This window comes from Orcinus orca, chromosome 1, assembly GCF_937001465.1.
Source record: "Orcinus orca chromosome 1, mOrcOrc1.1, whole genome shotgun sequence".
In the NCBI taxonomy this organism is placed as follows: Eukaryota; Metazoa; Chordata; class Mammalia; order Artiodactyla; family Delphinidae; genus Orcinus; species Orcinus orca.
Genome location: NC_064559.1, coordinates 131,477,939 through 131,496,902, shown reverse-complemented (window position 1 = coordinate 131,496,902; position 18,964 = coordinate 131,477,939). Strand labels below are relative to the sequence as shown.

Sequence of the window (18,964 nt, the reverse complement as noted above, 5' to 3'; positions counted from 1 at the left end):
TTAGTGCCTAAACATGTGATATAACCAGTGACCACACAAAGATAAATCAGAAAGTTGGCATGCAAAAATATGATACTGTGGTAGGACTCCCTCAGCTGGGTTAAGAACTTGTCATCCTTGTTTATTAGAGTCCTGTGAATGGTAGTTTCGGTACAAGGAAAGAGGAAGTCAAGTTTGTGTGAAATCTCTGGGAAGGTATGTCCAAGAGATAAAATATAGACAAGTCTACCGAAAGGTAATGAAAGGGTGGTTCCTGACTCTTCCGAAAGTCAGCTGATAGGAGATATCCAGTCAGCCTTTCTTACCCTAAGAACAACTAAGGAATTGCCATTGCAGCAAAATCTTACAGAGGCACGTCAATCAGTTCTACTTCTCAGAAAGGGCAACCTAGGAAATTGTCTAATTTATGCTAAAAGACAGAATTGAAACTATGTTTCCTAATTTACCAAAAATAAAAAAATTCTCAATGAAGTTTGTAGAACTAGCATCAAGAAGCAAGTCTAACTTCCTGCTGTTTCTCCTCTACAGTTACAAAAAATTGAAGCTTTAAAAACCTTGCAAATTAGGATCCTTCCTCAAATACCAGAAAATGAACTGGCAGAGTAAAGCAATATATAGTCTTTTGGACAGAGTAATTGAGTACTTTTTTCTCTCAAGTGTGTGTGTGTGATCAAAATATCAGATGCTTTAATACACACACACACACACAAACAGTATCAGAAATTAAGATTTCGATTGGAAATTATATTTTACTCATGTCTGAAAGACTTTTAGAAGGTAAATCATATAAACATAAAGACCAACAAAAGGAAAGTTGGCATAGCTATAGTCATCAGCAATCATACATTTTTTTCAAGCATACATTATCTATAAAAATTGACCATGGATAAGGCTACAAAATAAATCTCAACAAATAATATCAAGAGAATTAATATCATGCAGGTCATGTTCTCTGATCAAAATGTAATTAAATTATAATTCATAAAAAATTACTGAAAAAACATGATTAGAAATTTTAAATGCACTTCTAAATAATACATCTGTTAAGTAAGAAATCTTTTTAGCTAAGATGTAGAAATAAATGAAAACATGCTGCAAAAACTAATAAAATAGAGACCTTTGGCAAAATTGATCAAGAAAAAAATAAAGGCACAAGTAACAATATTACAATGAAATACTGAATGTAATTATAGGTACAGTAGGGATTTTTTTTAAAATCAGAGAATACTATGATTTTTCATAGTATTTCATAATGATTTTTAAATACTGTGACAATTAATTTGAAAACTTAGAAGAAACAAAACACCTCCTGAAATATATAGTCTATTACATTCGATTTAGGAAGAAAGTGAAAAACTAAATAGACTTATAGTCACTAAAGCTTAAAGTATACCCTCCCCTTCCCTTTCCAAAAAAAAAAAAAAAAGGCCCAGACGAGTTCTATCAAATACTCAAAGAACACCTAATCTCAATCTTTCACAAATTGTTCCAGAAAACAGAAAAAGAGGAAATGCTACCCTATTCATTCTGAGAGAAGTTAACCCTTGATATCAAAACTACATATGGACAGTATAAAAAAGAAAGATTATAAGCCAATTTCACTAATAAGCATAAACGCAAAAATCCTCCGTAAAGTTCAGCAAACCAAATCAGCAATGTAGTTTTTTAAAATGATCAAGTTGGGGTTTGTTCCCCCCGGCAATGCAAGGATAATTTACCATTAGAAAACCCAGAAAGTCATTTGCCACATTGACAAGTTAAAGAACAAGAGCCATAAGATTTAGAAACTAAATAACACACATTTCTCAACAGATGCCTAAAAATCATACAATAAAATTAAATACTCATGAACACAAACAGAAATTCTTATCAAATAGTAATAAAAATTCTTAACCTGATATTTCAAGTTATCTACCAAAACCTACCCCCCAAATCATAGTAAAATGTGAAAAATGAAAAGCATTTCCCTGGAAATTAGGAATAAGACAAGGATGCCTACTATTCTGCCCCTATTTAATAGTGTTAGCTACCGCAGTAAGAAGAGTACATTAGAAAGACCACTATTCATTTGCATATTTTATGATTACCTTACACTGAAAATCTAAAATAATCTGCAACAAACTGAAGTTTCAGCAAAGGTGCAAAATACAAGATCAACATACAAAAATAATAATTTTGCTCCCATACACCAGCAGCAGGCAGTTAGAAAATGCAATTTTTTTTTTTTTTTTTTTTTTTTTTGTGGCGGTACGCGGGCCTCTCACTGTTGCGGCCTCTCCCGTTGCGGAGCACAGGCTCCGGACGCGCAGGCTCAGCGGCCATGGCTCACGGGCCTAGCTGCTCCGCGGCATGTGGGATCTTCCCGGACCGGGGCACGAACCTGTGTCCCCTGCATCGGCAGGCGGACTCTCAACCACTGCGCCACCAGGGAAGTCCAGAAAATGCAATTTTAAAAAACTAACTATGAGAGCAGTGAACACAAAAAAGACAGAAAATTATGCCCCAAATTATAAAGTGTTATTGAAAGACATAACAGAAGACCTTAATAAATGAGCAATATACCATATTGATGGATGGGAAGAATCAATATCAAAATGATTTCAGTTCATCCCAATTAAATAATAAGTGCAGTACAAATAAAAATTCCAACAGAGTTTTTCACAAGCAAGAGCAAAGGACCAAGGGTAGCCAAGATATTCCTGAAGAGGACGAAATAGTTCAAAGGAAAGCCTTCCCTACCAGCTACTAAGAGTTTATTACAAGTTTAATTGAGACACTACAGCTTTGGCTTAGAGATCGACAAAATGACCAATGGAACAGATCAGGAAGCCCAGAAGCAGAACTATACAGAAATAGAAACTTGACATATGATGGCAAAATGGCATTAAAATCAGAGGGAGGGGCTTCCCTGGTGGCGCAGTGGTTGAGAGTCCGCCTGCTGACGCAGGGGACACGGGTTCTTCCCCTGGTCCAGGAGGATCCCACATGCCGCGGAGCGGCTGAGCCCGTGAGCCATGGCCGCTGAGCCTGTGCGTCCGGAGCCTGTGCTCTGCAACGGGAGAGGCCAAAACAGTGAGAGGCCCTCGTACAGAAAAAAAATAATAATAATAATCAGAGGGAAAAGGATGTAATTTGCTATAAATAATGTTGGAGTAATTGGTTATCCATGTAGGAAAAAAATGTTTAATTAGATCCTATTTCATATCATACACATATAAATGGATTAAAAAGCTAATGTTGGGCTTCCCACCACAGACAGTAACCCCCCACTCACCGCAACCAGAGAAAATCCTATGCAGAGCAAGGGAGACACAATGCAGCCAAAAATAAAATAAATAAAATAAAATAAATAAATTTAAAAAAAAAAAAGCGGGGGCAGCTGTTAAGAATCCGCCTGCCAATGCAGGGGACACGGCTTCAAGCCCTAGTCCAGGAAGATCCCACATGTCGCGGAGCAACTAAGCCCATGTACCACAACTACTGAGCGTGCACTCTACAGCCCGCGAGCCACAACTGCTGAAGCCCGCGCACGCCTAGAGCCCGTGCTCCGCAACAAGAGAAGCCACCGCACTGAGAAGCCTGCGCACTCAAAGAAGAGTAGCCCCCACTCGCGGCAACTAGCGAAAGCCCGCGCGCAGCAACAAAGACCCAACTCAGCCAATTTAAAAAAAAAAAAAAAAAGCTAATGTTATAAGTAAGCATTTTAATGCTTATAGAAGAAAGTATAGGGGATAAGCTTATGATCACCAATTAAGGAAGGGTTTCTTAATTCAGACATAAAAAGCATAAACCATTAGGGAAAAGACAAATATATTTTAATACATTAACACAAAAACAAACAAATCCTCTTCAACCAAAATGAAAAGGCAAGCTACAGACTGGGAGATGTGTGCAACATATTTAACTAACAAAACAGTGAGTAGTGAGAACACAGAAAAATTCATTGATAAAAAGCAAGCAACCCAATAGAAAAATTCATTGATAAAAAGCAAGAAACCCAATCAAAAAAATGGGCAGAGTACATGAATAGGCATTTCACAGAAAAGGAAACCTGTCAGGCCAATAAACTTATGAAAAGAGTCTCAACCTCACTAGGAATCAGGAAATGCAAATTACATTAACATTTTACATCCACCTGATTGGCAAACATTTTTAAAGTCTGACAATACCAAGTGTTGGTAAGATGTGGAGCAACAGGAATTCTCTCATACTATTGATGGGAATGTAAATTGGTACAACTTTGGAGAGCAATTTGGTAATATCCAGCATTCCCATTCCCAAGAACATACCCTGAAGAATCTCTTTCACAAAGAGATATGTAAAAGGTTGCTTGCATCAGAATTGTTTGTGACAACAAAAACTGGAAATATCCAAAACTCTCCCAACAGGAGAATACATAATTAGTCACCAAGTATTCATACAATGAATTCTATATGCAGCAGTTAAAATAACTGAACAAAACTGCATGTACCAACGTGGATAAATCTCAAAAAACAAAGTATTGAGGGAAAAAAAGCAAGGTGCAGAAGGATATATACACTATGACACCATTTATATTAAGTTAAAATATGCTAAACAGTATTACATGTTGTTTATGAGAATATGTATAAGTAAAGGTATAAAAATATTCACGGTGATGATAGTGTGCCAGTTTTGGTATAGTGGATGCCTCTGATGAGACAGGAAAGGGATAAACATATTCCAGAAGTTAGCCAACCATGTCTGTAATATTTTATTTTAAAAATAAAGTCTGAAGTAAATATGGCAGAACAATGGGTAAACTGATGTTTATTGTATTAGTCTTTTTAATTTCCCATATGCTTGATATGTTTCAGTTAAAAAGTGAATAACTTTAAAATAAAACTTCAGAATAGACTTCATCTTAATGGATGATAAAATCCCTAATAACTACTAAGATTTCAATAAAATTTAACCATAAAATGGTCAAAATTCTCATTGTGAAACATAAATATTTCCATTTTAAGCAAACATGTGTCCACACTATCAATCAATAAATAAGAGCTATCTAGACATAAATTGATAGCAGGGTAAAAAATACATAAACATATACACACGTGGGTAGACTGGAAATGAGCACTAAAAAATTAACATAAGCTTGGAAGCTAGAAGGGTTTGGGATGAAATTCCTTTTTAAAAAAAAAAAAATTGACTCAATGAATGAAATGTTGAATAAACGTTAAGGAACAAGTGTATTATGTACTTCCTGAAAAGTTGTTACTTTAGAAATCATATAGCAGCAGAGATTTAAATAGTGCTCTAGAAATGCACAGTAAAAAGTAGTCAAGTCCTTTTCGGCCTTCCTCTCAATTCATTTCTTTCTGTTAAATGATCAGGTTAAACAAGCGGGCACACAACAAAATGACACAGGTCAAATCACTATCGACACTTCAATAGAACAAAAAAAATCACTATCGACACCCAATTTTCAATGGCAATGGCACTCAAGAACTCACCCAGTGATACTTTGCTATGCCTTTAATTAAGGCGGGGCTTTTAAAGCTCAATTGTTCCATTCGTGTCTCAAATCAATCAGATGAATTTCACCTTTTACGTGGCCTGAATCCTGATAGCTCGGCACACTTGATAGGTAATTTAATCATCTGTGGTGTAGATGAACGCAAACTCAAATTAGCTACTGAAAGAGTTGGTCTTCTCTGAGATAGCTGTGCTTTTCCACTTTTATGCAAGAGCTGAGCTTCACCAACTGGCTAGCTGGAGGTGTTATTAAAAATTTAGTGAAAGAAACAAAGGTGTGCTCTGGTGTCTCTTGTTACCCTTTCTACTGTTACTCCAGTGGACAAAAGGCATAGGGCCTTCCTCATGAATAATGTGACATGGAATATTCACATGTATTTTTAATGGAGTCAAGTAATAACATTAAGAGAGATATTTGCAATCTTCAAATTTCACACGGTAACAGGCGCAGTAATTTGTTTTGATTCTGAACTGAGGATATCAGGATATTTTTTTTCCAAAAAAAGCACACTATTAACATCAAAATTAAAATTCCACATTTATAGCATAAATAGGAATTATGAAAATGGACCAAAGTTCTAAGAGTCACAAGGGTAGAGCAGTACAGGGCAGCCAACTAGATTTCAATCAGTTCTACTTACCCCCCAATGTAACTTCTTTACTTTTCAAACCAAGTTGGAAATAATCAACCAATGTGCACAGTGAATCCTGTGAGAAGGTCGTTTTGTGATCTTTATTCACTGGGAACTTTGTTTCCCAGGACACTAGAAAGAGCTTCCTGGATGCTGCAACTGTTCACCCAACAGTTCTGGAAAATTATCTTAAACTGTCTTATAGAGTGAACAAATTTCAATTTTGAATGAGAGTAAACTGACATGTAAAGACATGGTGTTGAAAACCAAGTGAGGATAGCCAAACACCGAGATTTGGAGAGACCGGAGAAAAGCATGCTCAAAGCCAGGGAGAGTCCTGTGTGTTCTATTTGCTTCCTTGGCCCTCAAGCAATCTCTCTTCCCTCTGTGCTGGAGAGAGCAGAGCCAGCCAGGATGAACCAGGAGTTTATTTTCTCTGCTTATTCACTTACCACCTCAGCAAATATTTATTGATCTCCTACTGTGTGCCAGGCATTGTTCTGGGAGCTGAAGATTCAGCAGTGACCAAATATATAGAGCTCCACAGGACACTGTGTTCACTGCTGTATCCCTAGCACCTAGAACAGTGCCAGGCACATACTCAGTGCTCAATCAATATGGGTGAAATTGATTTGAACAGAAATGGACAAGCTGCTGATGGTCACCATGGGCTGTGCAATACCTTGGCTGGGTATTAGAAAGAGTACAGGTAGTTGGGATTTAGGCCAGGACCTTATTCTGGTTTCATTCTTTTAAAGGACTGATTTATTCCCAAAGGTGGGATAGAGCCAGAAATAACCCAGATGCCAATTTTACTGCCCCTCATCAGTCTTCAGATTTATAACTTGCCTTAGGTGAGGCAGCTAATCAGTCTCAGATATTTTCTTTCCCCTCTGTCTCCAGAGAATCAAAGTAGTCAGGTTTGGATTGTGATGATAGAACCATATCTTCATTTTATGGTGAAGGAAACCAGTATCGGGAAGGTCAAAGGATTTGCCCAAGTCACATGGTATGCTGGTGACAGAGTCGTGACTAAGACTCAGTCTCTAGACCTAAGGCTCGTAACGCCTTTATTCATCTGGGAGCCTTCTGGCCTGTTTAAAAACAAAAACAAAAAACCTGAACCTCTCAGAATAAAAAGCCCATATACATGTAGGACATCAGAGACTCGGCAAGGTAGGAACTTACTTTTGTATCCCTAGTTCTTCTGCTAAGGAAGAAGGAGCTCAGGCACAGAAGAAAAGAAAAAGCTCATGAAAACCAGAGCAATTGGATTTTACTCTCTTCTGGATGTTGGCTTGTCTGCTATACTTTTATACTCTGCTCCAGTTTCCTTCAGTGCCAACTGCCCCTAGAGACCAAAACAAAGTTCTTTCCCAAATTCCCTACCTAAATGAAAAGCAATATGTAAGAGTCTTAATACTTTATTAACTTAAAACACCACTCTAATAAATATGTATTAACAAACATAATGCACTCCAGAAGATCTAAAAACATTTACAAACTTCATCATAGTAAAAACACCACTTTTTTTTTCCTCTGTGGTACGCATGGAGGGTTCAAAGAGTTGAAGACAGAGCCTTCACGTGCCTGCTAGCTTAGACATCTTAAAAATATCAGCTTAACAATAAAAAAACGGAATATACACAAAAATCTTTGAAGTATCTGTTCAGCTATTTTTCATTTACGTTTGATAAAATCCAAACAGTCAGAAGGGAAGTTTCAAGATTCTGCTTTACCTTCTCAGAATTCCTTTGTGGGGGGAGGGAGCATAGACCCAGCTACTTGGAGCTGCGGAGCAGAGGCAGACAGAGACTTTACTTTCTGGCTCCCCAGTACCTAGCATAGGGCCTGAAACCATGGTAACTGGTGGTCAATAGACATTTGCTGAATAAATGGATGACAATCTTGTCCAAAGGCATTGCTCTGTGCTTCCACCTCTTCTGAAGAAGCCTTCACAGGCCTCCTGGAGGGAGGACATCTAATCTCTTCTCACCAAGCCGACTTTTCTTCTGCTCCTTCTTGGGGCAGGATCCACAGTGTATCTTGTAATTTCAAAAGTATGAAATTCTTTTCCCAAATCAGTTTTTGAACCAGTCTCCAAGTGGAAGAAACGATTCCTCCAACCTTTATAGGCAGCACCCAACAAAAAAGGGGTCAAAAAACTCCCCAGACGGAAAACAATAAAATAACACTCATTCTTCATTCCAGATAAAAACATTGATATGTTTACCTTGTAAATGATGATTCCTCCTATTCCATACAAGTATCTGGGGTAGGTCAGGAGGAGGAGGGAGGAAACCTGAAGGACCTTCCTATCTGTGTAACAGGGCTGGGAATAGGAAGGACTGTGAGGCCCGGTATTTTATCTGATTGCCTCTCCACTTGGAGTCTTCAGATGTAGAGGAGCCTATTGGGTGAGTCCCATACCCAGGCAGTCATTTAGTTCCCACTCCAGGCTGAAATTTCAAAAGGTAACTTATCCCCTCTGGCGGCTCCAGGGAGAAAAGGGAAGGGGGATCACCCTGGTGGGATCTGCGGAAGTGGCTGGTGGCAAGTGGGGAGGCTGCCCTCCGTAGTGTTGCCTGCGTAACTGCGGCTGCAGCCGGCCGAGGCGCTCACTTGAGCCCATGCTGTGTCTCCCGGTGCCGCCTGAGGTCCACCTTCCTCTGGAAGCCCTTTCCACACAGGTCGCAGCCGAAGGGCTTGAAGCCTGTGTGCTTGCGGCTGTGGGTGATGAGGTTGGAGCTCTGGCTGAATGCCTTGCCACACACCTGGCACTTGTGGGGCTTCTCACCTACAGAGATGGAAGGGGGAGGGGAGGAAGCATGAGTCTATGACAGAGCTAGAGGGGACTCACTGTGACCCGCAAGCTCTTGGCAGCGGCTGGCTGCACCACAGTCTAGGGCCTCTGAGCAGCTTGGAGGGTGCCGTGTGTGGCAGTGCAAGTCCCGGGAAGCCAGGGGTGCACCAGGTGAAAGGGAGACTCTCCGGGTGGGGGTTCCCAGCCAGAGGCCTCAAACCGTTTCCTGCTAAACGGAAACAACAAAGGCCACGTGCCCTCCCCAGACACGCAGCTGAATCCGCCCTGGGAGGACTCCCTTGGCTTTAGAAGTAGAGAGCTCCCACAGCAGATGTTCAGCGCAAGGGGCCGGGGTGCTGTCTTTCAAACCACGTGACTCTGCTCTAATTGAGAGGAAGTTTTCAAATCTGAGTTTCCAAGTGGGTGTTGGTTTGTATGGACCAGTGAGCCTGTCTTCTTTCTTGCTCTTGGAGGACAACAGGATGTATTTGAAAGCATGGGCATTTCTAGAAGTCTTATTTTTAAAAAATCCACATCTGGGTCACAAAGTATTTCTTAAGGCAGCTGATCCTTTTCTATCTTGATTTTACTCTCTTTTTACGAGGTTAATCACAGGATTCTTTATATACCAGCAACTCTTCACCATTGATTAATAAATAGCAGATAGGCTTCCCTGGTGGCACAGTGGTTAAGAATCCACCTGCCAATGCAGGGGACACGGGTTCAAGCCCTGGTCCGGGAAGATCCCACATGCCGCGGAGCAACTAAGCCCGTGCGCCACAACTACTGAGCCTGCACTCCAGAGCCCGCGAGCCACAACTCCTGAAGCCCGGGCGCCTAGAGCCCGCGTTCCGCAACAAGAGAAGCCACCGCAATGAGAAGCCCACACACCGCTACGAAGAGCAGCCTCTGCTCGCTGCAACTAGAGAAAGCCCGTCCACAGCAACGAAGACCCAACGCAGCCAAAAATATAAATAAATAAAATAAAGTACCTTTAAATAAGTAACAGAAAAGGGTTTGTTTCCCCCCCCAATTCATATGCTGTTTAACATTTGGGAAAGTAGCATGATTTTCCAAATAGCCTCAGCATGGCATTATAGTCGGGGTTTGGCCTTGGAAAAAATGCAAAATAGATGAAGTCTGTTTTTGAGGAACCCTCTGTTCCTCTTGCTGTACCCCTTTCTATCTTTGTGCTTCAGGTTTCCTTGATAAGGAACCAATCATCAAAACTTATCCTATCCCTTAGGGTCAAATAAATCTGAGAAACGAATTCTAGCTATAATGTAAATGTTTGATAAGGGCTTAATGTTTCATTCAGTCAAGATCCTAGTTGCATTTTGGTGAGCGTCTTGAATACCTTTACTCAAAAGGAGCGAGTTGCATGGAAATTTCAGGCAAGAGAGCATGATTAAAGTAGGATATTTTTCTAGGTTTTCTGATGGGGGCATCTACACTGCCCAAGCATATTTGTAAACATCAACGGTGATTGTTTGGAACACACTGTTGTTTTAAGTCAGTATTCATCTTCTAAAATAAAATAAAATTCTGGATCTTGTGTAAATGTCTTGTTGACTATTAAGAGAGTGCTCCTGGCATTAAACCTGCCACCTACACACAATCAAAATATTAGAGAAAGAGTTCAGGATTGGAAGCCAGAGCATTCCACAGCCCTATGATTTACTCTCAGTCTGACCTTTGGTAAATCATTCCATCTCTCTGAGTTTCAGGATGGTAAGAGCAACTCCTTCTACTATATGGGCCGGCAGTAAGAATCAAATGAAGAGACAGATTTGAAAGCACTTTGTACATTATAAAGCATCATAATGGGTAAAGGCTTATCATTGTTATGACAAACTGGCTGATATTTTGAAAAGGGCAATAAGTGAATAGAAGCTTTCTGTATCCACCAATCCCCTCGGCTTTGAAAATAGAATATAATAAACACTGGACAACAGGATAGACATTTGAGAGCAGACAGACCTGAATTCAAGTCCTGGCTTTGCCACTTGCTAGCAATATGACCCTGGGGGGGTGCCTCACTTTGCTCATCTCTAAAATGGGGATAAGGAGTAGTCTTTACCTCCCTGAGTTGTTGTGAGCATAAAATGAGATAATGCATTTTAAAAGCGCTTAGCAGAAAAAGCCTAGTAATAGTTACCATTTTTTCCCTTGCTCTGTCAGAATAAGCTGCCAGACTCCTAAAAATGCAGCCAAGAGGTCACACATAAGACCCTCCCCCAAAAGGCTGGGTGATAGCCCTAGAGAAAGTCTCAATCTCTAGGTAAACATTTAGAGCAACACTCTGAGAGGACCCTGGAGCTTCATATTTCACCTAGAGCAGGCAGCAGTTGGAGCAGCTGCTAAACTAGAGGAAAATATTCTTTGCAAGGATAGAAAACTTGCAGCTGACCTGCTGAGTGGTTCTTCAGATATAACCCCCAGTCAAAGCCTCTCTGGGGAGAACCACGTATGTAAATGAACCTAAGAGAATCTGTGCCTCTTGTTTTGTTTTTTTTTTAACACACATGCAGTGATTAACTCCATCTGGAAGGCCATTTCCACCACTCATTCTGGGGCAAGAATATCACAAAGAAGGTGAATTATGTTGGCCTCAGGGAGAAAAACAATGACCTCCACCCCCCCTTTCCACCCCTCAACAGGTGTTTCCCACAAGCCAAGGGCCTTCAGCTCACCGGTGTGGATGAAGGTGTGTTTCTTCATGTCTGATTTCTGGTGGAACCTCTTGCCACAGTACTGACAGGGGTAGGGCCGGGTGTCTGAGTGGATGAGCAGGTGTGTGGACAGTGTAGATGACCTCTTGAAGCTCTTGCCACAGATCTTACAGTCAAAGCTCCGTTCCTGCATAGAGAAAGAGGTGATTACTATTGCAATGGTCTAGGCTGCCATTCTCCTCACCACCAACCTGACACTAAAATCCCCAAAGCTAGGGCTCTCCCTTCCTTCAGACTCCCCTTCCCCATAGCCTGCCCCATTATCCTCTCTCCTCCCATTTATTTCCAACCTCCACCCTTCCCACCCATATCCTCTACGCCTTTAACACTTTTTCAACCCAAACACTTTTCAGCCACAAACTTCCACACCCCTTGGCCAAAACGTATCCCCACCCTGCTTTTTTGACACCAATTTACAAACACTTCTCCACCCTCCTCAACAGAAGGCTTAGACCTCAGTCACTTGAGAGGCTCCTCCCCCCTCCCCCCAGCCAGTGTGGATGTTGAAGGAGACGGGAGAATACTCTTTTTAGTAAGTAGTTCTCTGTAAGTAAGCATTCTTCTGTCATAGTTACTTGTGAACTTATTTGCTTATCTACGTAGCCTCTATCTCTCAGCTAAACTGTAATCTCTGTGAGGGTATCCTGTCAGGGACCTGGTGTGTTACTGGATTCTCATGTACCTAGCACCTGGAAGTTGAGCAACAAATATTTATAAGTGAATAACTGAAAGAACAGAGGGACAAATACTGGATGCTCTAAATGAGCTGAGATTCCTCTTCTTCAGTCAGGAGGGGTCAATGCAGATTAAGTGACGGCCATTTGGTGAAAAGAAAGAGGCCAAGAAACAGCGCTAATAAATCTGACATATCCGCTGCAAGAGTGCATACAAGCCCTTCTCAAACCCAAAGTAATGATGGGGATCACATTCTGGAGTCTCACAATGATGTGACACCAAACTCCAGGGCTGCCTCGAGCCCTGAGCCGGCAACCACGCACCTTTCCCTGCACGCCTACGTCTGAGCAAGGGGACGTGGCAGAGGAGACTGGGGGCAGTCGGGGCAAGTCCAAGGAGAAGGTGCCAGGCGGAGAGCGGTCGGTGCTGCACAAAGAAGCAGAAGATGCCGGAACGCGAAAACCTGAGCAGGGCGGCGCGCGGCCGTGCGTCCCGCGCTTACCTGCGAGTGCACGGCTTTGTGCTGCTCCAGGCTCACCGCGTGCCCGAAGGTCTTGCCGCATATCTCGCACGCAAAGGGTCTCGTGCCGCTGTGGGACCTGCGCACGTGCACCTCGAGCCCGTGCGGTGTGGAGAACACCTGAGGCGGGTGGGGCCGGGGAGAGGGCCGCTGAGAGGGGCCGAGGGGCGCGGACGCTGGCTGGGCGCGGGCCGGGGGCGGGGGCGCGGGACCGCTAAAGCCAGGCGCGAGGGAGCCTCACCTTGCTGCACTTGATGCACTTGTAGGCGCCGCCGCCCATTAGTAGGCGGGTGCACAGCAGCTCCGACTCCACCTTGACGCCGGTGCCCTTGTCGCCGTGCAGCCCGTGGCCGCTCTCCGGGTACAGTCCGCCGGTCGCCGGCCTCTCGTACAGTCCTGCCGCCGCGGGCCCAAAGTCGCGATAGAGCCCCAGGCCCGCGCCGCCGGCAGCTCCGCCTCCTGCGCTGCCTCCCCCGGGTGCCCCGGCCCCCGCGCCGCCAGCAGCCCGGTCCCGGCCGTACAGCGCCGCGGGGTGGCCTGGCTCCGGGGCGCGCTCGCAGAAGAGGCCCAGGCCGGCGCCGCGCTCCAGGGCCGCGCACGGCCTGTAGCTCTGCACCAGGTGCCGCAGGTCGGAACCCGCCAGACCGCTCCACGAGTACGGCTTGAAGGGCAGGGGGAAGGGCTGCACTTCGTCCAGCGAGGGGCACACCGACTTCTCCGAGGCTGTGGAGGAACAAGAGGGCGTCCGGTTAGGTCAGGCCTGAGACCCGGCGGTGTCGGCCAGTCGGTGTGTCTGCGAAGTGCCAGGCACCCAGCCCTTGTGCAGCACTCGGTGCGCCAGGCCTCTCGCTGCGTGCCAGGGAAGCCCCCAGGTTCAAACGCCGGCCGGGTCCTTGGGGCCTCGAGGACAGTGGAGGCGACAAGGCAGCACACAGAAACTTTTCTGGCTGGACCAGCACATCTGGCGGCCCCATAGAGAAAGACGCGCCACGCTTCAAAAATGCTCCGAGCAGAGCGGAGCTGCGCGGGAGGAGAAAGCGGCGGCCGTTCCGGCCCTGGACGGAGCCTGTGGGCAGAGGGCCCAGCCCCGGCGCTCTCCCGGCCCCTACGTGTTCCTACTCCGTCCTTTTTCTTTCCCGGAGTCGGGAAGGAGGGAGGCAGTGAGGACCAATAAAATGCGGCCCGGCCTATCCGAGACATATCTGTCTGGGAAAAAACAAAAATCAAAAAACGGGAAGGCGTTAACATTTCTCAAAGTTATTAAATACCCAATGCAGGGCCAGTGGGAAGGGGGCTCGGGCTTGCTAAATACTCCCTATTCCCAGTCCTGTCATAATTTGACAGAGGGAAAAAAAAATTCCCACGAATTTCTTAGAGGAACGATTTACAATGTAAGGTTTAGTCACCACCTGCCAGACAAACAGCTTTCCGAATTCACGGCCTTCTGCACCCCGACCCATGCGAATTTTGCTAAAACCAAATACCAATATATACTTTTCCCTAAATGCATACGGATTTACAAATCTGTTCACACACACCGCAGACTCCAGTCCAGGCTAGCCGCTTCAATGAGAAGCTGCATTTCGAGTTTCCGTCGGAGATTCCGGCGGTGCCCAGTCCTTGCGCGGCGGTGTCCTGCACAGCCAAGAAGGACCCTCGGGTCGCCGGCTCCCAGACGCACCCTCTTTAGCCAAGTCGACGCACTGAGTTTGGGACGGGGTTGGGGGTATCTTTTAAAACTAGTAAGTTAAATCTGGAAATAACCGGCCCTTGGCAGAATCCCGCTGTTCTGCGCTCTCCATTCCCCACCGCCGGAACCCGAGACTCGCTCCCACCCAACGTGTAGTCGGTTTGCGCGAAGCTCGATTGCTGGCTGGAAATGAAACCAACGGGCTGGTCCCCAAAGCCAGGCCAACCTGGTAGAACGAAAAATGAAATAGGCCCCCAATCCGCGCCTGCGAAGACCTAGCGGGTGTCCGAGATTTTCGTCCCGGACCGGTCCCTCCCGCTTGGCGCCCAGCTCCGCCAGGCCCAACGCCGCGGCAGCGAGCTTAATTTTTAAAGGCAACGACACTTTTCTCTCAGACTGCCCAGGTCTCCGTTTGAGACTCGGGGGTCTGGATTCTGGGATCCCAGCACTGCCTGGGATCCAAGCAGCCGACCCCGCGAGCAGGCTGTCCCTGTCCCAGAAAAGCCGCTGCCTCCCCGCGGGGCCCAAGAACAAGCTCCCTCCTCTCGGAAAGACTCTCCGCCATCCATTTGGCATTTCTGTGCCCAAAGCCGCTCCGGTTCATTCCTCACCGCTGGGTCTCTGCCGCCCGGGCCCCAGAGCTCCCAACGGGTCCCTACCTGGAGACACAGAAGGCGACGGAGGCCTCCAGAAGTCCTCAAACTCCGAGCTCCGATCGCAGACGCTGCCTTCACAGCTGCCGGGGGACGTGGAGGCTCTGTCGGGGGCTTCGGTCAGCTGAGACTCGGGGGACAAACGGCCCCGGGGCTCCGCCTTCGCCCCGCCTGTGCTCGAGGTGCTGTCTGCGGAGAGGAGGCAGGATAGGGGCTCAGGTTGGGTCTGGATGGGCCCGATGGTTCTGAAGCGGTGCCCCCCAGACCGTGGCACCTGGGCTCTCTCAGCTCTCCCCAGACCCGGCCGGAACCCTCCCGGATCCAAGGGCGGGAGCAGAGAGGCCTTGGCACCTAGGCGACAAGCCCGGAAGGAACCTGAAAGGCAGGTAACAAAAAAGGCAGCAAAGGGGCTTCGGGACCGCCCTTCCCGGTTCCTGGGGGATGGTGTGGCGGACACAGAGTCTATGGCCCCGGGAGCGGCCCCGCCCGGCCCGCGCACGCCCCGCACCTGCTCCGCCTGGCGCCAGTACATTCTCCAGGCGGAGGGAATAGTCGGGTCCCGGGGAGCGCGGCTGGTGGTAACTGTGAGCCTTTTTGCTCTTAACCAGGAACGAACGCGGCATGGTGGTCGGGCGCGCTCCCCACTCTGCTCCAAGGGTCCCTGGAGCCTCCGTCAGCCCACCGTAAGCCCCAGCCAGGCGGAGACCTGCGAGAGGAGAACAGGGTGGAAACGCGGGTCAGCACGCTCCGAGACCCGGGACTGGGCAGCGGAGTAGACAGAGTTCGGGCCAGGGAGGAGGGAGGAAGGCCCGCGGGAGGAGGGGCTTGGCCCCGCTGCGCCGCGCTCACCAGGTGGCACTCGGACAGGTGGCGCAAGCCAGCCGCCGCCGCTCAGCGGTAAAACCCGTCCCCGGGCTCAGACTCAGGCCTCTTCCTTCTGCCCTGCCCACGCCCCTCGGCCCCTCCCCTTCCCTAGCAAAACTCGTTTTGGTAAAATCTCTCCGAGAGCCGAAGTCCCCAACGGGCCAGTTACCCCAACTCGACCACACACTGCCTGTCTGGATCCGCTCTTGGGCTGGGGAGAAAGGCGTAGACGCGCGGACCAATTTAGGGCGGGGGAGAGCGGAATGTGTCGACGGTCGCGGACCGAGTTGAGGCAAAGAACCAAGCCCTCCAAGAGCCGGCTACAGACTGTAGTGAAAGGGGGTCAGGGGAGAGATGCCTCCGGCTGATTGAGGGGCGGGGTCGGGGGAACTGCATCAGAAGGACTGGGGGAAGCAAAGGCCGGAGAAAGAAAGCAGGAAGGTAGGGAAGCAGGTGGCAGAGGACCAATCAAGGCCCCGGGAAGAACTCGCTTCCCGGTGATCTTGATCGTCCCTCACTTGTACCCCACGCGGGGAATAAATTGGCCCGGAGACGCGGGTGCGGAGGGAACAGGCAGGGGTCGGCGCAAAACACACCAGACCATGGAGACCTAACCTCGGAAACAAAGTCCCGGGAAAAAGCACTTTCCGTTCTGCTCACCAAAAGCCTTGCCCTGGGGAAGTCGAGCCGGGTTCGCGCGCTACGGCTGTGAAACGCGCGGTGTGCTGGAGTCCGCAGAGAACCAACAGTTTAGAGGACGCGGGAGAGCGCAGGCTGCTCTGGCAGCAGCTAGAGAGTCGGGATCGGGGCGCGGGTCTGGGAGGGAGCTAGCTGCCCGCTACGCCGCTCTCATTAACCCCCCAATCAGTTCACCTAATCCCGGGGTCGAAACCTGAGCCCGGCGGGGAGGCGGGGCAGCGCCTACGGCCTTTCCTGGGGCTCGCTCCGGGGGCGGGACCTGGCGGGCTAGGAGGTTTGGGGAAAACGAATCTGCCTTTCTCTCAGGGTGAAGGCGATGGGGGACGGGTTCAAGTGCGAGCTGCAGGCTCTTCGGGCACCGCAGCTCTCGGTTGTCTTGGTTATTTCAGAAACAAGGGCCCTGGGGATCCCGGGTCCGGGAAGGACCCCTCATCTTTGAGCTTCGCGCGACTTATTCTGCCAGACTAGGTACCGTGCGGCTCCCAGAGCAAGATGCAGGACAGAGTCTAAGTCTGCCGGTTGGCGCTCCGGAATCAACACGAGTTCTCGCTCCATGTCCCACTGTGTCCCCTTCCCCGGAGGAGGAATGGACAGGCTTGAGAGAAAAGACAGCTGGGACATATAGCTGAGTCTCAAGTGACGTTTCCCGTGTCCTAAACGCCAGAAGGCCCCTAGGATTGAGGGTGTTGCCCGCCCGTACCCGGGCCGGCCCCTAAGGGTCGGGGCTTCAGGAGGCCTCGAGGTGCTCGGCTGCCGTAGGGCGAAGCACTGCCAATTCAGTTTTCCCTGCGCCCCGGGGTGAGCTGCTCCGTCGGCTGTATACTTAGACACCACAAATCCAAAACCAATTTCTTAAATAACCATGAAAACTCGGAGGAAAAGGAAAATGGGGTGAAAATGTCCCGAGGGTCCTGCTGCGGTTTGGGTCTGCGTTGGCGCGGAGCGGGACAGGGGCGGGAATGCAGGGGGTGGTGAGCTGTCCCCGCCACCACTGAGTCTGGACTGACTGGCACGGAAGCGACCTCCCGACTCAGGCCACAGCCCTGCGCCTCCTTTTCATCCTGGCTGGCTCTGTCCGTTCCTGGGAGGGTGGAATAGGTAGAGGGGTGGTAGGACCAAGGGCTGATCGCGTGGGAAGGCGACCTCTCGCAGCAGCTGGCGCCCGGGGGCGGGGCGGCCTCCTCGGCGCACGCGGGCCAGCCGGGCCTCTCTTCACGGTCAGGGCCTGGGAAGGCGGGAGCTGGAGGCGCAGAGCGGGCAGCCTCCTGAGCCCAAATGCCGCCGCCTCCCCACCAGATGTTACCTTCCCGGTGGATCCCGCTCCTCCGCAGAACCACCAAACCGCCTGGCGTGCGCCCCCTGAGCCAGATCCCCAGCCCCTCCGTGCGGGTCGCGCGGGGACCAGGAGGATAGAGCTCTTTTGGTTCCCAAACTGCGGCCGGCGTAGGGTGGGAACCGGCAGCGCCCTCTGGTCGCCCCCGCAGTGCCGGTGTCCCGCCAGTTCCTGCGTCCGCCCCCGCTAGGGAGGGAGGCGCAGCGGACCTACCTGCGGGTTCAGGGCGCGGGTATCGCGCTCCGAGAGTTTTCAAACTGAGTTGCTTTCGGGAGAGACCGCGCTGTCTCGCTCTCTCTCTCTCTCTCTCTCTCCTTTTTTAATCTTCCGAGCTCAGCCCCCAAAACCACAAGCTTCACTTCCTGAGCGTTAAGGAGTAGCTCGCTTAGCCCTGTCAGACCTGCCCCCCAAGCCCCAGTCGGGCGGCGGGCGCGCTCCCCCTTTGCGCAAGGGTATAGGAGGCGGACGGGGGCCTGGCCTTTCTAGCCGCCCTCCCCTGCGGCCCTCCCCGTTTTTTCTCTGCGGGACGGCGGGAGATGGGGAGACCCGGAGGGCCCAAACACCCAGGCACTAGAAATGACTCGAAAGAAAATGAACTATTCTTGGCTCCTGGGAGACTTCCGCAGCGAGAAGTCACAGATTCAGGACACAGATTGACTGGAGCGCAGGGGGTGGGAGCGCCCAGCTCCGAGGAAGCCTCCCCGCCCATCTGGTCCGGGACACCCCCCCACAACCCCGCTGCCTGCTTGGGCTGCGCCGCCCCCGGGTCGGGGCCGTGAATCACCCGCCAGTGGTGCCGCCGGCCTGGAGCCCGGCGAGTGGCCGCGGCGTCCGCAGAGCGAAACCTGCCCCGCGGCCCCGAAATAG

General features: G+C 48.6%; 1 protein-coding gene across 1 annotated transcript; it reads right to left on the bottom strand.

Annotated features, from left to right (window-relative positions):
• Nucleotides 1-8,662: 8,662 nt before the first annotated feature.
• On the bottom strand, nt 8,663-18,384 carry GFI1 (growth factor independent 1 transcriptional repressor). Its single transcript, XM_033432766.2, has 7 exons — nt 18,311-18,384; nt 15,710-15,907; nt 15,208-15,390; nt 13,100-13,581; nt 12,841-12,978; nt 11,625-11,790; nt 8,663-8,925 (listed from the first exon to the last, which is right to left on the bottom strand). The coding sequence occupies exons 2-7, from the start codon at nt 15,822-15,824 to the stop codon at nt 8,747-8,749; spliced, it is 1,263 nt and encodes a 420-aa protein (XP_033288657.1). The 5' UTR covers nt 15,825-15,907; nt 18,311-18,384; the 3' UTR covers nt 8,663-8,746.
• Nucleotides 18,385-18,964: the final 580 nt, after the last annotated feature.